Here is a 15,993-nt window from a genome sequence, read left to right as displayed (position 1 = left end):
AAGTATTTTTAAAAGAAATTATGTTGAATTTTAATTATATCATAAATTAATCTTTCAAGTTTATCAAATCATATAAAAATAACTCTGGGTTAATTTTCTTACGCTCAAACTGAGTGAGGAAACGGGTTAAATGGATTCCAAGTCAACTCAGTAAACGAGGCCTATATTATATAACAAATATGGTTTTGGGGAAAATTCAAATTCTCAACGTTATAAATGACCGCAAAATAAAAAGTTAGCTCACCTCTAGACCAATCAGCTGCTGGCTCTTCCTGGCCACTATAGTTGACGAGTAATGGAGGGTGACAGATTAGAACAAAACCATGGTTAGTTATAAAAAAAATCAAACATCTGACCTTTCCTAACTCCTAGCGCAGTCCATGGCGGGCGTGTGGACAAAACGCGTAAATATCCCTTTTCCGATTCCAATCCCGTTTTCCTCCTGCCTAAAACCGACCTTTTCCCTTCGTCCTTTTCTTTGCTGGAAAAGGTCATAAACTCATGGGAGTAGTTGTTACAGGTCAATATAAATATATACAACCCAAACGAAGACCACCGCAACGCAATTCCCTTGTCAAATTATTATTTGTTTTTTTTTCTCTTCACCAAACCTCCCCTCTCTAACCCAACAGCACATCTTCAAAATTATATCCCTTTCTTCTTCACCTTTCTGATCCACCTCCAAATTATCCTCTCATTACTCGGGGATCAAGTTTCACTAACTCTCTTGTCGTCGCCTCCATCTTTTCTTCGCCGATGGCGGTGGCATTCGGCTTCGCCACCTCTATAGCTCCTTCTACACCATCAAATCCTAACCTCCGTCCATTGGTCGTGTCTTGTCCGCAATTGCAAACCGTCTACAAACCCTTGAACAATGGAAGGGCATCGGCTTTTAATCAAAGCCTTCGTGTTAGATGTGAAAGTGTGAGTCAGAATTTGAATACAATCGACAAGGAAGAATTGAAGAGATCGAGCGCTATGGCGCTTGCGCAACTCAAGGCTTCTGCAATCGACAGTGAGTTTGCTCCTTTTTATTTCGATTATTTGAAATTGGATAATGTGTGTGCTTCGTTTTATCATGTGGTGCAAAGAGGCTGTTTTTTTAGCTTGCTCAAATTATTTTATATTTACGATAAAAAAATATATATTCTATTTAGAAGCATGGGATTGAAAACCTTGTAAAGGAAGTGGAATTTAGCTTTACTAGATAAGAAAGAGACAGTGATGCTGGTGGTGATGTGAGTATTGTGTGGTAATAATTATTAAGTGGAAGGATTTTTAAACTGATTTTGATGACACGAGAGTGTTTTAGTGATCATATATATATAATTAGCATGGAAGATGTTTTGGAGCCATATTTATGGCTGGGTTCAAGAATTTATTTTACTTAAAAGGATTAGTTAATTCTGTGAGCATCTAGATCAATCATAATTTGCTTGTGTGGGTTTTAAATGTCCGTGATGCCATTAACTAGCAAGAAAAAAAATAAAATTGAAGAAGCAGAGGCCTGTGACACCCAATCGCTGAATTTGTTGATACCAACCTTCCTGGTTGTACTGACACCTATTTACTGTTCTGCATTAATGGTCTTAACTAAATCTCAAATCTCCTTTATCTGTAGCCTTAGTTTCAGGTTTTTCCTGCATGTATTTTCATTTACGAGAATTTCACGTAGGGGTGTGAATTTATTATATCATGTTTGTCACTTTGAAATCGACCAGTTTTGTATCAATTTTGTTTTTCTTATTGTTCTTATACGACAACTTGCCAAACCTTCCTGGAATTGTTCATCAATGCTAATTGCTGAAATGCTACTTTTTTTTATCAGGGTATACAAAGGAAAAGAGCAGCCTCATTGTCATTGGACTCAATGTGCACACAGCACCAGTTGATGTACGTGAGAAGCTGGCCATCCAAGAAGCCCAGTGGCCTCAAGCCATTAGGGAGCTCTGTGCTTTAAATCATATAGAAGAAGCTGCTGTTCTCAGTACTTGTAACAGAATGGAAGTATATGTTGTGGCTCTTTCTCAACATCGTGGAGTCAAAGAAGTTACTGAATGGATGTCTAAGGTACTTGTTTGCCTTTTTTTGTGTTTCTTAAGAATTCTCAAATAGAGCATGAAAGAGAGATGAAATACCTTTAAATTGCATGTTGGTGTGGCGTCTGTTTGGAGTGTGCTTTTGAATTGACCCGGCTCACCCTGCTCAAATCCACCTGTCCTTCTAATAGTAGACTATTCCTACCATTTCTTACTGTATATAGACTTTTCAAAATTCATTGAAAATATATTTGATATATTTCTACATGCATCAACCGGGAATGTTGCTCTACACATATTTGGTCAATACATCTATTGAATAAGGATACATCTGTTGTCGCTCTTACACATATGTTGTCGCTCTTACACGCATTTTGCTCTACAGATATTTCAAATTAAATTGTTCATATTCAGACATAGTGGTAAAATCGATATCGACCATGGTCCATAATTAACAATTTCTCTTTTGACAGATTAGCGGGGTTTCTGTTTCAGAGCTTTGCCAACACCGATTTATGTTGTATAATAAAGATGCCACAAAACACCTATTTGAGGTAGCTTCTGGACTCAACTCAATTGTTCTAGGAGAAGGTCAAATCCTTGCTCAGGTGAAGCAAGTTAAAAAACTTGGACAAGGAGTTGATGGCTTCAATAAGAAAATTGGTGGGTTGTTTGAGCATGCAATCATTACTGGGAAACGGGTTAGAACTGAAACAAACATTTCCTCTGGGTCAGTTTCTGTTAGCTCAGCTGCTGTAGAGCTTGCATTAATGAAGCTTCCAGAGTCCTCATATGCTACTACTAGGGTATTAGTAATTGGAGCTGGCAAAATGGGGAAGCTTGTGATCAAACACTTGGCTGCTAAAGGGTGCAAAGAAATGGTGGTTGTGAACAGAACCGAGGAGAAAGTTGCTGTAATCCGTGAAGAGCTTAAGGATATTCAAATCATCTATAAGCCCCTTTCAGAAATGATGGCATGTGCTGCTGAAGCAGATGTAATTTTCACAAGCACTGCATCAGACACTCCACTGTTCTTGAAAGAGCATGCACAGACACTCCCTGTGGACACAGAAATGGGAAGGCGGCTTTTCATTGATATTTCAGTTCCCAGGAATGTAGGACCATGTGTCTCGGATCTTGAGACAGCAGAAGTTTACAATGTCGACGATCTCAAGGATATTGTGGCAGCTAATAAGGAGGATCGGCTCCGGAAGGCTATGGAAGCACAAATAATTATTTCCGAGGAATTGCAGCACTTTGAAGCTTGGAAGGATTCCCTTGAAGCCGTCCCCACCATTAAAAAGCTACGGGCTTATCTGGAAAGGATTAGGGCTTCTGAACTGGACAAGTGTCTCTCGAAGATGGGTGATATTACAGACAAACAGAAGAAAGCTATTTATGATCTTAGCATGGGCATGATGAAGAAGTTTCTTCATGGTCCAATGCAGCACCTAAGATGCGATGGGAGGAGTGACTGCCAAAGACCAGAGGAGATGCTTGAGATTATGCATGCTGTGAATAGAATGTTTGACCTTGAGACGGAGATAATTTTGGACACAGTTCGAACGAAAATGGAAAGAATCAAGAAGTGAGCTCTTCATAAAGGGATGTTCCCTGGGTGTTCTTGTTGTGATATTATACACCGAAACAGAATAATCGATTCTTTGGAGACCCATTTTTTAGAGAGAGAAATAATGGCTGCTATCCTCAATGGTGGCTTGTCATATTTTTTTGTGCGCTCAATAGTAAGATAGAGTCAGGATAGTAGGGATTCAGATGATGTAGCCACAGATCGTCCTAATTGTCGAGGAACGAGGAGCGTGATTCTTTAATTTTGTAATTATTTCACAGATTTTATTGCTACACTCGACATGTCATTCATCCTTGGAGTCGTCTTCCAAGCTCTTATTGTGATTCCGTTCTGATGAAACATTTCCTAGCTAGTTGATAATTCTTGAAACTGATAACAAATTGCACAAATGTTTTACAGGTCTTTATGTTTATGGGAATATCATTTTCCATTTATTAATAACTGTGTTTATGCGTTATTATGCTCCTCTTTTTTCTTTGGTAATTAGTATTTAGTTTACGCAATAATGTCTAATAGCAAAATCAATCAAAATTAAAAACCAGGAGAATGTATAAATGGTAAATAAGAAATTAAATAAGGGCAATATCGTCCAAAAGAAATCTAAACTGACACTTGTTTCCCCAACGAGTTTTTACTGCCAGATTTCTTTCTCGATTCCCACGCTCACCATTTCTCTCTTTTCTTTAGAGTCGCGCTCGCAGTCTTCTTTCTCTAAAAAGTTTGTTCAGGTAACGCCATTTGATTTTCCTTTTGGATTTTTTATTGAAATTCAAATATGATTGTGATTATGATCTTGATACTGAGAAGTTACAAAATTTAATCATTTGATTTGCAAAGATCCCCACCCTAACAAACTAACTGTGATCTGTTATCACTTGTATCTATCGTAGCAGTTACAATTTGTTTTTTCTTTTTTGCTTCTTTTCTTGCTTGAATCTTGGCTTCCTTTTCTCTCTTATTTCAATAGGTAGTTAGTTTCCCTTTTCTTGATCTTTTATACTTTTAAATTTGTTAAAATTATGTCACAACACAAAAAAGAAAAGGAAATCTTCAGGAGGGGGAGAGAGACTCTATTAATGAGTATGTAACTCAGGTTATGTTATGGTGTTATTCACATGAATGATTGGCTTTATTGTGTTAATCTGTGTGTTTTGTTTTTGCTGTGATTGTGATTATTATTGTTTACGGTTTATTTTGGGTTTTTCGAGGAGGATTAAGGAAGGTATATCTCTCTCTCATGGTTTGTTTTATTGGTTTTTGGTTTATGAGGGTGGATGATTCCTATTCCTATCTTTCGTTACGCTTAAATCATTGTAGTTGATAAAATTGAAGTTGCTTACTGTATCTTCGTTTATTTAGCAAGTTCATGCAAACTGTACTGTTATCCATCTCGGAACTGACTATAAGACTCCTTTTCCCGGCCCCGCGCCAAACAATTCCCCTTCCTCTTCCTACTCCGGTGTGCTTCTTACACCAGGCATTTTGATTAATGTACGCTTGACCTTTACAAATAGTAAGAGGAAAAAAAATGAAAAGAAACGGGAAAAAAAGTTTTTTTACAGTGTTATTCCAGCCATGTTTCCCAAATAATGCCTCCACCCAGAATTGTCAAATTTTATTACTCGTCAGTGTATCTCCTGTTCTGTATTTATTGTCATTATGCAAGTTTTGGCTACTTGGGTGATCTTGTAATTGCCATCTATGATTTGTTCCCTAACAACATTTAAAGGATTGTTATGTAGGTATTAGTTAGGTTAATCTCCTAATTGTTGTCTATTATTTGTATCCCTTCTCTTCTCCTTCGTTATCCTCTCTCGCTCTTTTTTTTGAGGAGGATATGTGTCCTGAATTAACCTAGAAAGATGGAATGACTAGCATTATCACTGTCTTCACTGATTGACAGAGAAGATGAATGGCAGTTTCTTTTCCTTCGTTATTAAATTTTTGTTCTCATAGATATTGAATACTGCAGTTTAAGTGTGTTGTTCATATCTAGGTGGTGCTCAACAATTTATTGGTGATAGCTTTGATGGGTTATCTGTTATTGACTAGCAGGTGGTTTAGAATTTTCATGCTATTCGACTATTTTGAGAGAAATCAGTAGTGAGGTTATTGACTTTTCTTTTTCTACAGGAATGGAACTAACTACCGCCAAAGATGCATTTGATCGCGTTGCTGAGAAGCAAAAATTATCGTTTTCTAAATGCCAAGAAGTAATCGATCAAGTGAGCCAGGAAATTGAGCAGGCATTGGTAAAAATACAGTCAGTGGAAGATCCTATGTCTCCCGTTGATCAGAAATCCATCCTCACGGAACTGAAGCACAAGCTTATTGCAATTAGTCCTCTCAAGCTATTAGAAGGGTCACAGAAGGAATTGAATTTCAACCTTAGCAAGTTCCCTAAGGTCCTAGAAAAATCATTTCCTGACATATCCAAGGCATACAGGGATGTTGACTTTGACTTTCATATAGTGAATCACATAATAGCAAGTCATTTTTACCATCAGGGATTGTTTGATCTTGGAGATTGTCTCATAAATGAAGCTGGAGAACCAGAAGCAGCTGCTCTAAGATCTCATTTCCTGGAACTGCATCAAATACTTGAGGCGATGAGGATTAAAAATATTGAGCCAGCTTTGAAGTGGGCCTCTACCAACCGTGAAAAGCTAGTGCAGAATGGTTCAAATATTGAGCTGAAACTTCGCCAGCTGCAGTTTGTAGAGATTCTAAAGAGAGGAAATCGTGCTGATGCCCTCAACTATGCCAAAACTCACCTAGCTTCTTTTTCTTCTAGTCACTTGAAAGAGTTTCAAAAGCTAATAGTTTGCATAATGTGGATAGGCAGACTTGAAAATTGTCCTCACTCTGAACTGTTTACTCCAATCCATTGGGAGAAGTTGACCGAGGAGCTGGCTCGGGATTTCTGCAACTTTGTCGGTCAGTCCCTTCAGAGCCCGTTAAGTGTGGCAATAGTAGCTGGGATTGAAGGTTTGCCGACTCTCTTGAAGCTGGCAAATGTAATGGCTGCAAAGAAGCAAGAGTGGCAGGCTTTGAAACAGTTGCCGGTGCCAGTAGAGCTGGGAAAGGAATTTCAATTCCATTCTATTTTTGTCTGTCCTGTAAGTAGGGATCAAGGCAGTGACGAAAATCCACCGATGCTGCTGCCATGCCTCCATGTTCTCTGCAAGCAGTCTATCGTGAAGCTATCAAAAGGCAGCTCCAGGGCATTCAAGTGTCCTTACTGTCCAGCTGAGGCTTCAGCTGCGCAGTGCAGGCAGCTATATTTCTGACAAAATTTGCACTCCTGTGTAGGAAAAGTCTGGAGATTTTGTGGGGGTCGGTGATGAGAACATGTTTTTGCTTGAGGGTTGCTGTATATAAACATTCTTTTCAGATTTATGTTTTGATTTTCGGATCTTTCAGTTGCTGAAATCCCAATTATATGGATGTAAATACATAAAAAAAGAACATCATGGACATGTTACCTCGATGTTTTACACTTTTACCGTGATACTGGACTAGGGCGTCGGCTTTCAGTTGAAATTTGTGTTTGCAACCAATGTCCATATACTGTGAATTGAGGATGGTACTACAGAAATGACCTTGGAAAGTGACGCTTGCTGCCATCCAAATTTGACTTTGTTCAATTGGACTATCCGGCCACAAATCAGAAAGATGTTGCCCTTCATGGCCACCCGAAAAACCAACTTGCCCTTTATGGTCATCGAGAATTGTATGTATGCCTACTGCGGGATCTTATTAGTTATTTCATAATCATGAGCTATTATAGAGATGGGAAAGACCGACTGATCAGAGCGGCCGAAAATAGATCGGAAGGTTGAATTCATGACAGCAGAACGAGGGCACCGAAATCCTGAGTTAGTGCATGTAGTTTTATATACATGTATTATTGCGCGTCACATGGATAAAGGGCGGCGGCTTAACAAGATGCGGAGGGGCTAGCTATCTGGTCAGAGTGGAATTCCGGTGAAATTGCGTAACCGATGACCTCATTCAATTCTAATGTCCTGCCATTTGATGTCTTTTATGGTTGTTCCAATTTGCTTTTCCACAAGTGACGGGAAAAAGAATACGGGGGCTGCTTTCAGGGGGGAAAAAGCATCACACACAACAAGTATTCACCTATCAATCTTCTATTTCTGTGAATTTATCAAACTTACTAGCCAAAAGGAAGCCAGATATGATTACTAACAACATCCAGCAGTTAACAGAAAACAACGAACCATCCATTCAAACACAATTTCTATTACTACAAGATATGCCACCATGCTATCTTAAACATTTGGACTTATTCAGAAAACCCCATTATCCTCTTCAAACCAGGAAACAGCATTGAACGAGAAGAGTTTGAAGATGTCTTCTCTTCATGTAAATACTCTTCAATCATTTCTTTGACAGACCTAGCAGATAAAGGGTGAAAATTGGCACTCCATTCATTAACAAAGCCTTTAACCAAAACCCTTCTCTCCTCTTGATCCATTTTGCTCCATTTCTTCTTCACTTCCTCTTTATCCAATGCCAAATAGTTGCAAAGCTCATTGAAGAGTAATTCTCTGCTTTTCTTCATGGCCTCTTCTCTTTGCACCAAATGGGTATTTATTTTTGCAACTTCTGTGGCCAAACCTGATGCAAGATCCGCATCAGTTAAGCTGTTTTTGTTGGTGCATGGGATTCGGGTTCTGAAATGGGTTGTAGTCGGGAAGGGACAAGAATGGAATTTCGGAGGTCGTATAAGGGTGTTTGGAAAAAACAGATGCGTTCTGAGTGCCATTTTTGAAGTAACAGTTTGGCTGGGATTTTGGAGAGATTGAGGTTTTAGGGTTTGGTGGTTAAGGACGATTTTGTGAGGAACAGAGGACTCCCTGGGTGATGCTGCGCTGTGTTTGGAATTTCGAAAGGTATTATTAAACTTTTAACGGCAACATTATACGACATCGTTTAGTTTATAGATGCAACACGACTTAGTTATTAAACCGACCCGGGGTTGACCCAGCACAAGGTCCAATCACAGGTCAGGGTTTTATGAAGTTTTGACTAGGTTAATCGGTTGGGCCTCCAAGATGACCGGGTCAAACAAAACCAATTTCAAATCGACTCAGCAAGGCCAAGAAATGGAATGCCATTCAAATTAGTTTTGACCAACATTACCCCACTGGTTAAATTTGGTCGTGAAGGTTTTGTGTTCGAATCCTGGAAAGAGTTAAATTCATGGCTGTGCTTGGCAAACCATCATGCAGCAATGAAAGATGTGTTGCCCATCTCATATTCACGGCTGTCTTAACAGACCTTGCACCTTCATGTTGAAAGCCATTTATGGGGATATCTGCAAAATATAGGAACTTTACATGCCCTTGCCAATGTTCTTCGCTGAGTCTCCATCCCTCCATGGCCGTGAGCAGAAACGACCAGGCAGAACTTGCTGCAGCTAGAACAGTCGCTGAATGCTTGCTTGCAGCTTCCTGAGATTAAATCAAGTAGCAAGCGAGAGCCTTTTTTTTTTTCCTAAAGTTGAAGATACGCAAGTCAACGCTATCATCAGAGTCAGCATCCATGAATGTCCAAATAATTTCCATTGCTTCTTCTGTCTCCTTTGAATAATTTGCAGAAAAATGTGTTCATAGAAGAACAACAGAATCCATCCACTGACTACCAATAGCCAAAAAACCATCGAAGACAATCATATGTAACCTGCAGGTTAAAAGCTTATCTAATCAAGTGCATTCGGTGCAAGCTGCTGCTCCGAGGAAGGCCCTTCTCTTTTGAATTGTCTTCAAAAAACACAATAATACTGTAAGCAAGCTGCATAGAATTAGAAGCAAAACTAGAGATTCATCATCTTAAAGGAAAACAAAAATTATAATAAACTTGCAAAGGAGGGATTACGAAAAACAGCAAGACTACTCAAGTGGGAGAAAAATGAATCCCCAATGGAGTTTTTTCTAATTTGAAAGACCATGCAATGAATTTACCCTTTAAGATAAATTACAAAAAAGTACTGAAATTGAGACCTTTTCAACTTTTTCTTCTTCTACAATTTGGGCTATATATATATATTCGCTTCCTCCAAGACCAAGTCCACCACCACTCCTCAACTTCATAAAATCATCCCACAAAAATTCTTAAAACCTAGAAAAAAAACGAACAAATTTGTTTTTACCTCATATTCTATTGATTTTTCAGTCAAATAGAGGTCTTATTCTGCTGGCCGGAGATGCATTGCATAACAGTAGTTTTCTTTCTCACAGCTTCGCTTCTTTTCCCTTAAAAATCAAGTCTTCAATGACAATATTGGAATCGAACCCACTTAACATCCAATCGAATATATGAGATGAAAAAAGGAAAAAAAAAAGAAAAAAGAAAATCCCTCTCACAGTTCCTTGCCACGCCATTCAATTGCCGCTAACCAGGCACCCATCCCCATCCAGACATGAAAGGTCAGGAAGGGGCATCTCGTTCCCACTCAAAATAATTTATTATCTTTTCTCTTTATTTTCAATTTCTTTAGCATTTTATTTGGTTTTTCTTTAAGATTCTTAGTTTTATACTTTGCTTAGGTTAAGTTTTTTGAATTTATATAAGAACTGTAATAATAATAATAAAATGATTTATACAGTTTTTATTTGCGTAAACAGGCAATGAAAAAGACACCACTCCGATTCCATGTACACAGACAATACTAGCCTACTGCTGGTATTGTGAATTAAATAAAATACTAACAGCGAATCAAAAGACGCAAAAATTAATAATGGACTCTCTGTCCCTAGAGAGAGAGAGATGAGACGAGAGATATTTTCACATTAAGTACAGCCAGTCGTGCAATTATAAATTTAATAATAATAATAATAATAATAATAACAACAACGAAGAAAGAAGCCTCCTCCTCCACCTCTCCTCCACCTCTCTCAGGTAAGAACGAAGAACACAATACCATACCTAAAACATTATTACAAACTTAATAATTCAGTGAACATCTATCACTTGGCTGCCTGTCTCTGTCTATGTTCCTTTCCTCTCTTTTTTCAGCCATTAGAATCTCATCTTATCGACTTCAGCTTTTTACTTGTCGATTTGGTAATCGCGTGTGGTGTTTTCTTTCGTTGTTCGTTTGTTTTTATGTAGAAATGCAGGCGTTCTTTTTGTTAGGTTCTTAGATAAATTCTGTATACCTTTACTCAGTGCGATTACTTAATTTTTTTTTTGCTCTTTATGAGGTAACGTTGATGAATTTAGATTTAATTTGTGTTTGAATTTTTAATCTGCTTAGAGGAACTTCAACCTTACTTGATCTTATGTTTTCAATGCATACCTGCTTCTTAGTATGATGGATGTTGATAAATTCCAATTTGCCTGGTGATTTCATCTGCTTCATCTTAATAATGAACTGTAATGGTAAAGTGGGGTGAGCGAATTTTGTTATCTTAATACTGCTTTCTAAGTTATTTTTATGATTGTATCTCTTCATTTTGTCAGTTGTCCCTAATCCCTATTGTAGTTCATTTATGAAATGATTACTGATTTAGTTGATTGTGCTCGGTAAACTAGCCTGTATTATTCTCCCCCCGAAACTGAAACCCATTCTTTATAAAAATGTATCTTTGACCGAATCTTTTTTTTCTTCATTAATGGTATTATTTTCTCTTGTTTTTAAAAGCTAATGAATGTTTATACTAGGCTCGGTTGCAGATTATGGATTGTGGTCCAGGTCCGAGTTTGTATCCATTGCACCGCTGCAAAACTATTCATCTGGTTGGTATTGAATTTTTTGTTTCATAAATGATGTTACTGTGTCAATTATGGATATGAATCTGCTACATATATGTCTGAATGAATGAAGGATGTCCAAGATTGCCTTCTTTCTTGGCTTTTGCTCTGAACTCAAGGCATTGTGGTCTTACAAAACCATGCATCCAGGTGAGACATGCTCAAGGATTGCATAATGTTGAGGGAGAAAAGAACTACAAAGCATACTTGAATCCTGAATATTTGGACGCCCCCCTCACTCAACTAGGCTGGCAACAGGTAACAAACCAAACAATCACATTTCAATATGAGAGGAAACTCATTCAATTCAGGCTCTTAAGCTAGCGCTGAACAGAATTTTGCACTATTAAGATATCTCATAAAAGAAGTTACTGCTTTTGTTATAGGTTGATAATTTGCGCAAGCATGTCCATGCATCTGGGCTCTCCAAGAGGGTTGAATTAGTTGTTACATCCCCATTGCTCAGGTACCAATTTTATGGATATATATTTAGCTGTTATAGTACAGATAGATAGCATTGTTAAAATTGATAAATTTAATTCTTTCCTTGTTAAAATTGATCTTATATCAAGTTCTAGATTCATTAAGCTTCTAACTAGTAGCGAGAGACATAAAATTTTCATTTAAGCATCCAACTAAGTCTTCTGAAGAGAGAATATGTTCTCAATTCACTGCCTGTGTTTTTCTATGTTTTGCTTTAGATCTTTGGATGCTTTCTCATTCCCCTATTCTTCTTTCTGAAACATTCCATTAGTAAGTTTTGATCACTGTGACTTGTAGGACATTGCAAACAGCTGTCGGAGTTTTTGGAGGGGAGGGGTACACAGATAGGACGAATCCACTGCCACTAATGGTGGCAAATGTTGGAAGCAGTGGTCGAGCAGCAATTTCAAGCCACAATTCTCCACCATTCATTGCAGTAGAAGATTGTCGAGAACATTTTGTACGTCTAGCATAATATTTGCTTTTCTTGCAATAACATGTGCTTCTAATTGGACAAATTCCACATTTCTAAGTTCTGCAGGGAATCTGAATAGAATAATTACTGCTTTCTTTGAGAAAAATTGGACATTGACCTTGATTCTTAACTTCTTTCACTTTTTTGTATGACAAGAACTCTTTGAGCCCCTTTAAACTTAGTTCTACTTCTTAATGATTTTGTATTTCTCATGCAGAGGGAAACTAAAGCATAACAGTCTTACACGGTTCTCTTATGTGTCGTTTTGGTTGCAGGGTGTACATCCTTGTGACAAGAGACACGATGTCAGTGACTATCAATTTCTCTTTCCTGCAGTTGACTTTTCACTGGCAAGTACTTGGATATCTAAGATAAAAGTGATACTAGTAAAAGTTAGAAATTCATTTGCTGTCCCTGTTATCATTGGTGGTTATACTTGTTAAGGCTAAATTCTTGTTATTTCCTTGAATGTTAAATTAAATAACCATTTGATGTTCTTTTCAGATAGAAACAGATGAGGATGTACTGTGGAAGGCTGATGTGAGAGAGTCAACTGAAGAACTTGCTGCAAGGGGACTGAAGTTTCTTAACTGGTGAATACTATCTCTCCATTGATAGGGCAGTTTTTCTGTATATTCTGTTAGAATCGCGTAAATTTATCTATTCAAGACCCCATCTGGAAATTATGTATAAACCTTTTGTATCAGCTCAAACCTCATAGGCTCCTTGTGTTTTACCTGTGCTTCACCATCTAAGTGACTGGAATCCGGGGTTGCTTTTCATCAGACATTCCTCATTTTGCTTGATAGTATCTGTTATCACCATCTGTTCAATTTGCTGTCATGTGCGATTTTGAGCTCCTAAATTTAGATATCAAAGCTTTGGTCTTGCAGTATAGCCTCTACAAAAATATTGAATTAAGAAACTCATGTGTTGCTATGTCTTGAATTTGTTGTAAAGTTTTCTTACATGGTGCACCTTAGGCCTCACCCATTCACTTGGCAGGTTGTGGACTAGGAAAGAGAAGGAGATAGCAATTGTTACCCACAGCGGGTTTTTGGTTCATACATTACGTGCATTTGGAAATGACTGCGTTCCATCAGTGAAGAAAGAAATGTGCACACGGTAAGCTGCCTGCTATTTTAGGTTTTGCATACAGATGGCATTCTTTAATTGCAAAATTCTTAGCTCGCTATGTGCACATGCCATTGGAGAAGTTGCAGTCACCTTTTAGCATTTTCCAATGACATGGCTGCCCAAAATTTGAAGCTGCAACCACGTGGTTGCAAGCCGAGGCTTCTACCATAGCACCAAGCAATGGCTGCTTTCCTAAACTTCTGGAGCGTTCTGCTATTTTTCTTGCATTATCACAACAATTTATTTTTCCATTTTTTTCCCGGCAGTCCTCTCAGTAGAAGCTACGGGTTACCTTTCCTTTCTGCTTGAATTTGAACCGAAAGGAATCATGTATTTTTTGGCCAACGAAATTTGACTTAAGCCTTTACCTGCCCTATTGTTGCCTTACTGCATTATTCTCGTGCTTTCCCAAGGCATCTTATGTTCTTTCTTGTCTTGCAATCTATTGTACTAATTTGACATGCACTGCATTTCAGGGCAGGGCACTTTCTTGCAGTATCTAATTGGATTGCACATTGTGTCAAATTAATTCTCTTTTATTGCACAATACCTTCCGAAAATAAGAAATTACTTCCTTTTCTTGCAGCTTTGCTAACTGTGAGCTTCGATCTATGGTCATTGTTGACAGAAGGTGAGCTGGTAATCTATAATAAAGTATAATGATGGAGTTATCTAGACAGCTTCTTACATGAGTTTGTATTCTTTCTCCAGTATGATTGGATCGGATGTTTCAACAACTAACTATCCTGGAAAGGTTCCTCCTGGGTCGGATCTCCCTAGTGATGATGCCGAGGAAGAAGCACCCAATTCAATTTAGGGGATGAACAGGTTGACTTTGATTTGTGCATTGAAAATGAAATGTTTGGCGTTCTTGGAGAACTGTGGCCTCTTTACTCCAATGTTCACTCATACTGGTAACTGAGATGCATTCGCAGCCAGAGTCATGTTATTTGAAAGGCTAAATTATAAAATACCTTCCGAACTTGGGCGAAAAATTAAGTACTACTATGGAAAAAAAAAAAAAAACCCTTGATTTTTCACCCTAAACAATTTTTTTTTTTTTTGAACTTACCTATGAATTTAGGGTTTCATTGAGAAATTTATGAAAAAAGCTTTTAAAAATCTTTCTAATCCCTCTCTTTAAACAAAAGGTTTTTAAAAAAACTAAATTCCACCCCCTTTCACTTCAACATCATCATCAACAACAGTCATTCAAATCAAAGGGAGCTACTGAAGAAAAACAGGCCATTATTCGGGTATGATACTCTTCATAGAACAATGAATTGACAAGTTCCCCAACCAAATTTCGAGTTGTTATATCGGAAGGACTAAATCATCTCCTAACAAATACCTAACCACACGCGCGACATGCCAGCCGTGTAAAGTTTTTGTACTCCAAGAACACCCATGGTACTGTGAATACAATTTCATTGAAATTGAGTTATGCTCGCTTTATCGTTTTAAACCAGGACTTATTGGCCTCGAATCGACATAAAATTTACAATGATTTGAATTTGAACCACTAGTCTATTCTCATATCTCTTTCAAAAGAAAAATTACTTTAATCCATCTTGTCTGTGTATTTTGTTAATCATTCAAGTGCATGCTTAATGATAATTACTTTATTGCCTCCATTCTTTATATTTTAAACTACTCAAGTTCTATTTACGGTGATTGGAAGTCTCTGAATTAAATTTAATTTGGAGATCTCATATTTAAAGTCATTTTGAATATTAAGAATTGAATTTGAAACAAAATTTAATATCTAAGCATATTATGAAAATAAATCAAATGTCAACCCCTTTAATTTACAATTTCAAAGAGAAATTATTTGATGTTAAGACTAACTTTTCTAAAATATTTATCTACCCGTTTTTCTATAAATCTTTGAAGAAATAAGATGGAGTCAATGAAAATAATATAATAAACAAAATAGATTGAGTTTTATTTCATCCAAACATATAAATTCACTTTATTTATCAATTAAATATTAAAATTAAAATTCAACTGCAGTAAAGTAAAGAAAGGATGAGTGCAAGTATCAGGTACAGCTCAAATTTATAAAATCTTGTTTCACCGCATAGATAAAAGAGCATTTCCTCTCTTCTTGCACACATCAACCCACGTACGATTGCCCACGATCCAAATTCGGTCAATGCTTAGAGAAGAACCTTAACCATTCAATGTCTGAAGAATAATGGATCAACAATAAAAACGTGGGGAGATCAAGAAAAAGACCCTTTCCTTGTCTTTACCAAGAAAAACATCTTGGGTGGCAAATGGGCGAACCAGCCGTTGCCATCGCAAAATCGCAATTTTGCAGTCTGAAAATAGCTTTTTTATGACAGGAACAACATGGTAAATGCATCAGCGTGTGCTTGTGTTTCACGTGTCCGGATCGCATCACATTACACGGCACCGCTGCTGGTCGGAAGCCGATTGGAATGCAGAATTTAACCTTTTTTTTTTTTTTTTAAGATTCCGAA

General features: G+C 37.5%; 4 protein-coding genes across 13 annotated transcripts; 3 read left to right on the top strand and 1 right to left on the bottom strand.

Moving 5' to 3' along the window:
* Nucleotides 1-360: 360 nt before the first annotated feature.
* On the top strand, nt 361-3,969 carry LOC118048607 (glutamyl-tRNA reductase 2). The gene is made up of 3 exons (XM_035058370.2): nt 361-1,015; nt 1,829-2,070; nt 2,513-3,969. Exons 1-3 carry the CDS (start codon nt 757-759, stop codon nt 3,629-3,631), a joined length of 1,620 nt encoding a protein of 539 aa, XP_034914261.1. The 5' UTR covers nt 361-756; the 3' UTR covers nt 3,632-3,969.
* Nucleotides 3,970-4,211: 242 nt separating this feature from the next.
* Nucleotides 4,212-7,141, top strand: LOC118048608 (protein RMD5 homolog). Of its 2 annotated transcripts, XM_035058372.2 has the most exons (3): nt 4,280-4,358; nt 5,627-5,685; nt 5,764-7,141. In XM_035058372.2, the coding sequence occupies exon 3, from the start codon at nt 5,766-5,768 to the stop codon at nt 6,918-6,920; it is 1,155 nt and encodes a 384-aa protein (XP_034914263.1). In that variant the 5' UTR covers nt 4,280-4,358; nt 5,627-5,685; nt 5,764-5,765; the 3' UTR covers nt 6,921-7,141. The 2 variants fall into 2 exon arrangements, with proteins under 2 accessions (XP_034914262.1, XP_034914263.1); XM_035058371.2 differs by lacking the exon at nt 5,627-5,685 and having other exon boundaries at nt 4,212-4,358.
* Nucleotides 7,142-7,855: 714 nt separating this feature from the next.
* LOC118048610 (uncharacterized) lies at nt 7,856-9,165 on the bottom strand. The gene has a single exon (XM_035058377.2). The coding sequence runs from the start codon at nt 8,420-8,422 to the stop codon at nt 7,940-7,942; it is 483 nt and encodes a 160-aa protein (XP_034914268.1). The 5' UTR covers nt 8,423-9,165; the 3' UTR covers nt 7,856-7,939.
* A 1,268-nt stretch (nt 9,166-10,433) lies between these two features.
* LOC118048609 (phosphoglycerate mutase-like protein 1) lies at nt 10,434-14,502 on the top strand. 9 transcript variants are annotated; one of them, XM_035058375.2, is made up of 10 exons: nt 10,434-10,557; nt 11,323-11,397; nt 11,563-11,670; nt 11,799-11,878; nt 12,193-12,355; nt 12,646-12,720; nt 12,875-12,963; nt 13,376-13,495; nt 14,094-14,138; nt 14,219-14,502. In XM_035058375.2, exons 2-10 carry the CDS (start codon nt 11,338-11,340, stop codon nt 14,322-14,324), a joined length of 846 nt encoding a protein of 281 aa, XP_034914266.1. In that variant the 5' UTR covers nt 10,434-10,557; nt 11,323-11,337; the 3' UTR covers nt 14,325-14,502. The 9 variants fall into 9 exon arrangements, with proteins under 9 accessions (XP_034914266.1, XP_073267643.1, XP_073267639.1 ...); XM_073411542.1 differs by having other exon boundaries at nt 10,470-10,557; nt 11,335-11,397; XM_073411538.1 differs by lacking the exon at nt 10,434-10,557 and adding an exon at nt 10,564-10,722 and having other exon boundaries at nt 11,335-11,397; nt 11,486-11,670.
* Nucleotides 14,503-15,993: the final 1,491 nt, after the last annotated feature.

The sequence above is a fragment of the Populus alba genome, chromosome 9, assembly GCF_005239225.2.
Source record: "Populus alba chromosome 9, ASM523922v2, whole genome shotgun sequence".
Classification (NCBI taxonomy): Eukaryota; Viridiplantae; Streptophyta; class Magnoliopsida; order Malpighiales; family Salicaceae; genus Populus; species Populus alba.
Note: the sequence above shows the minus strand (reverse complement) of the source record. Positions and strands in the feature narration are given on the sequence as shown.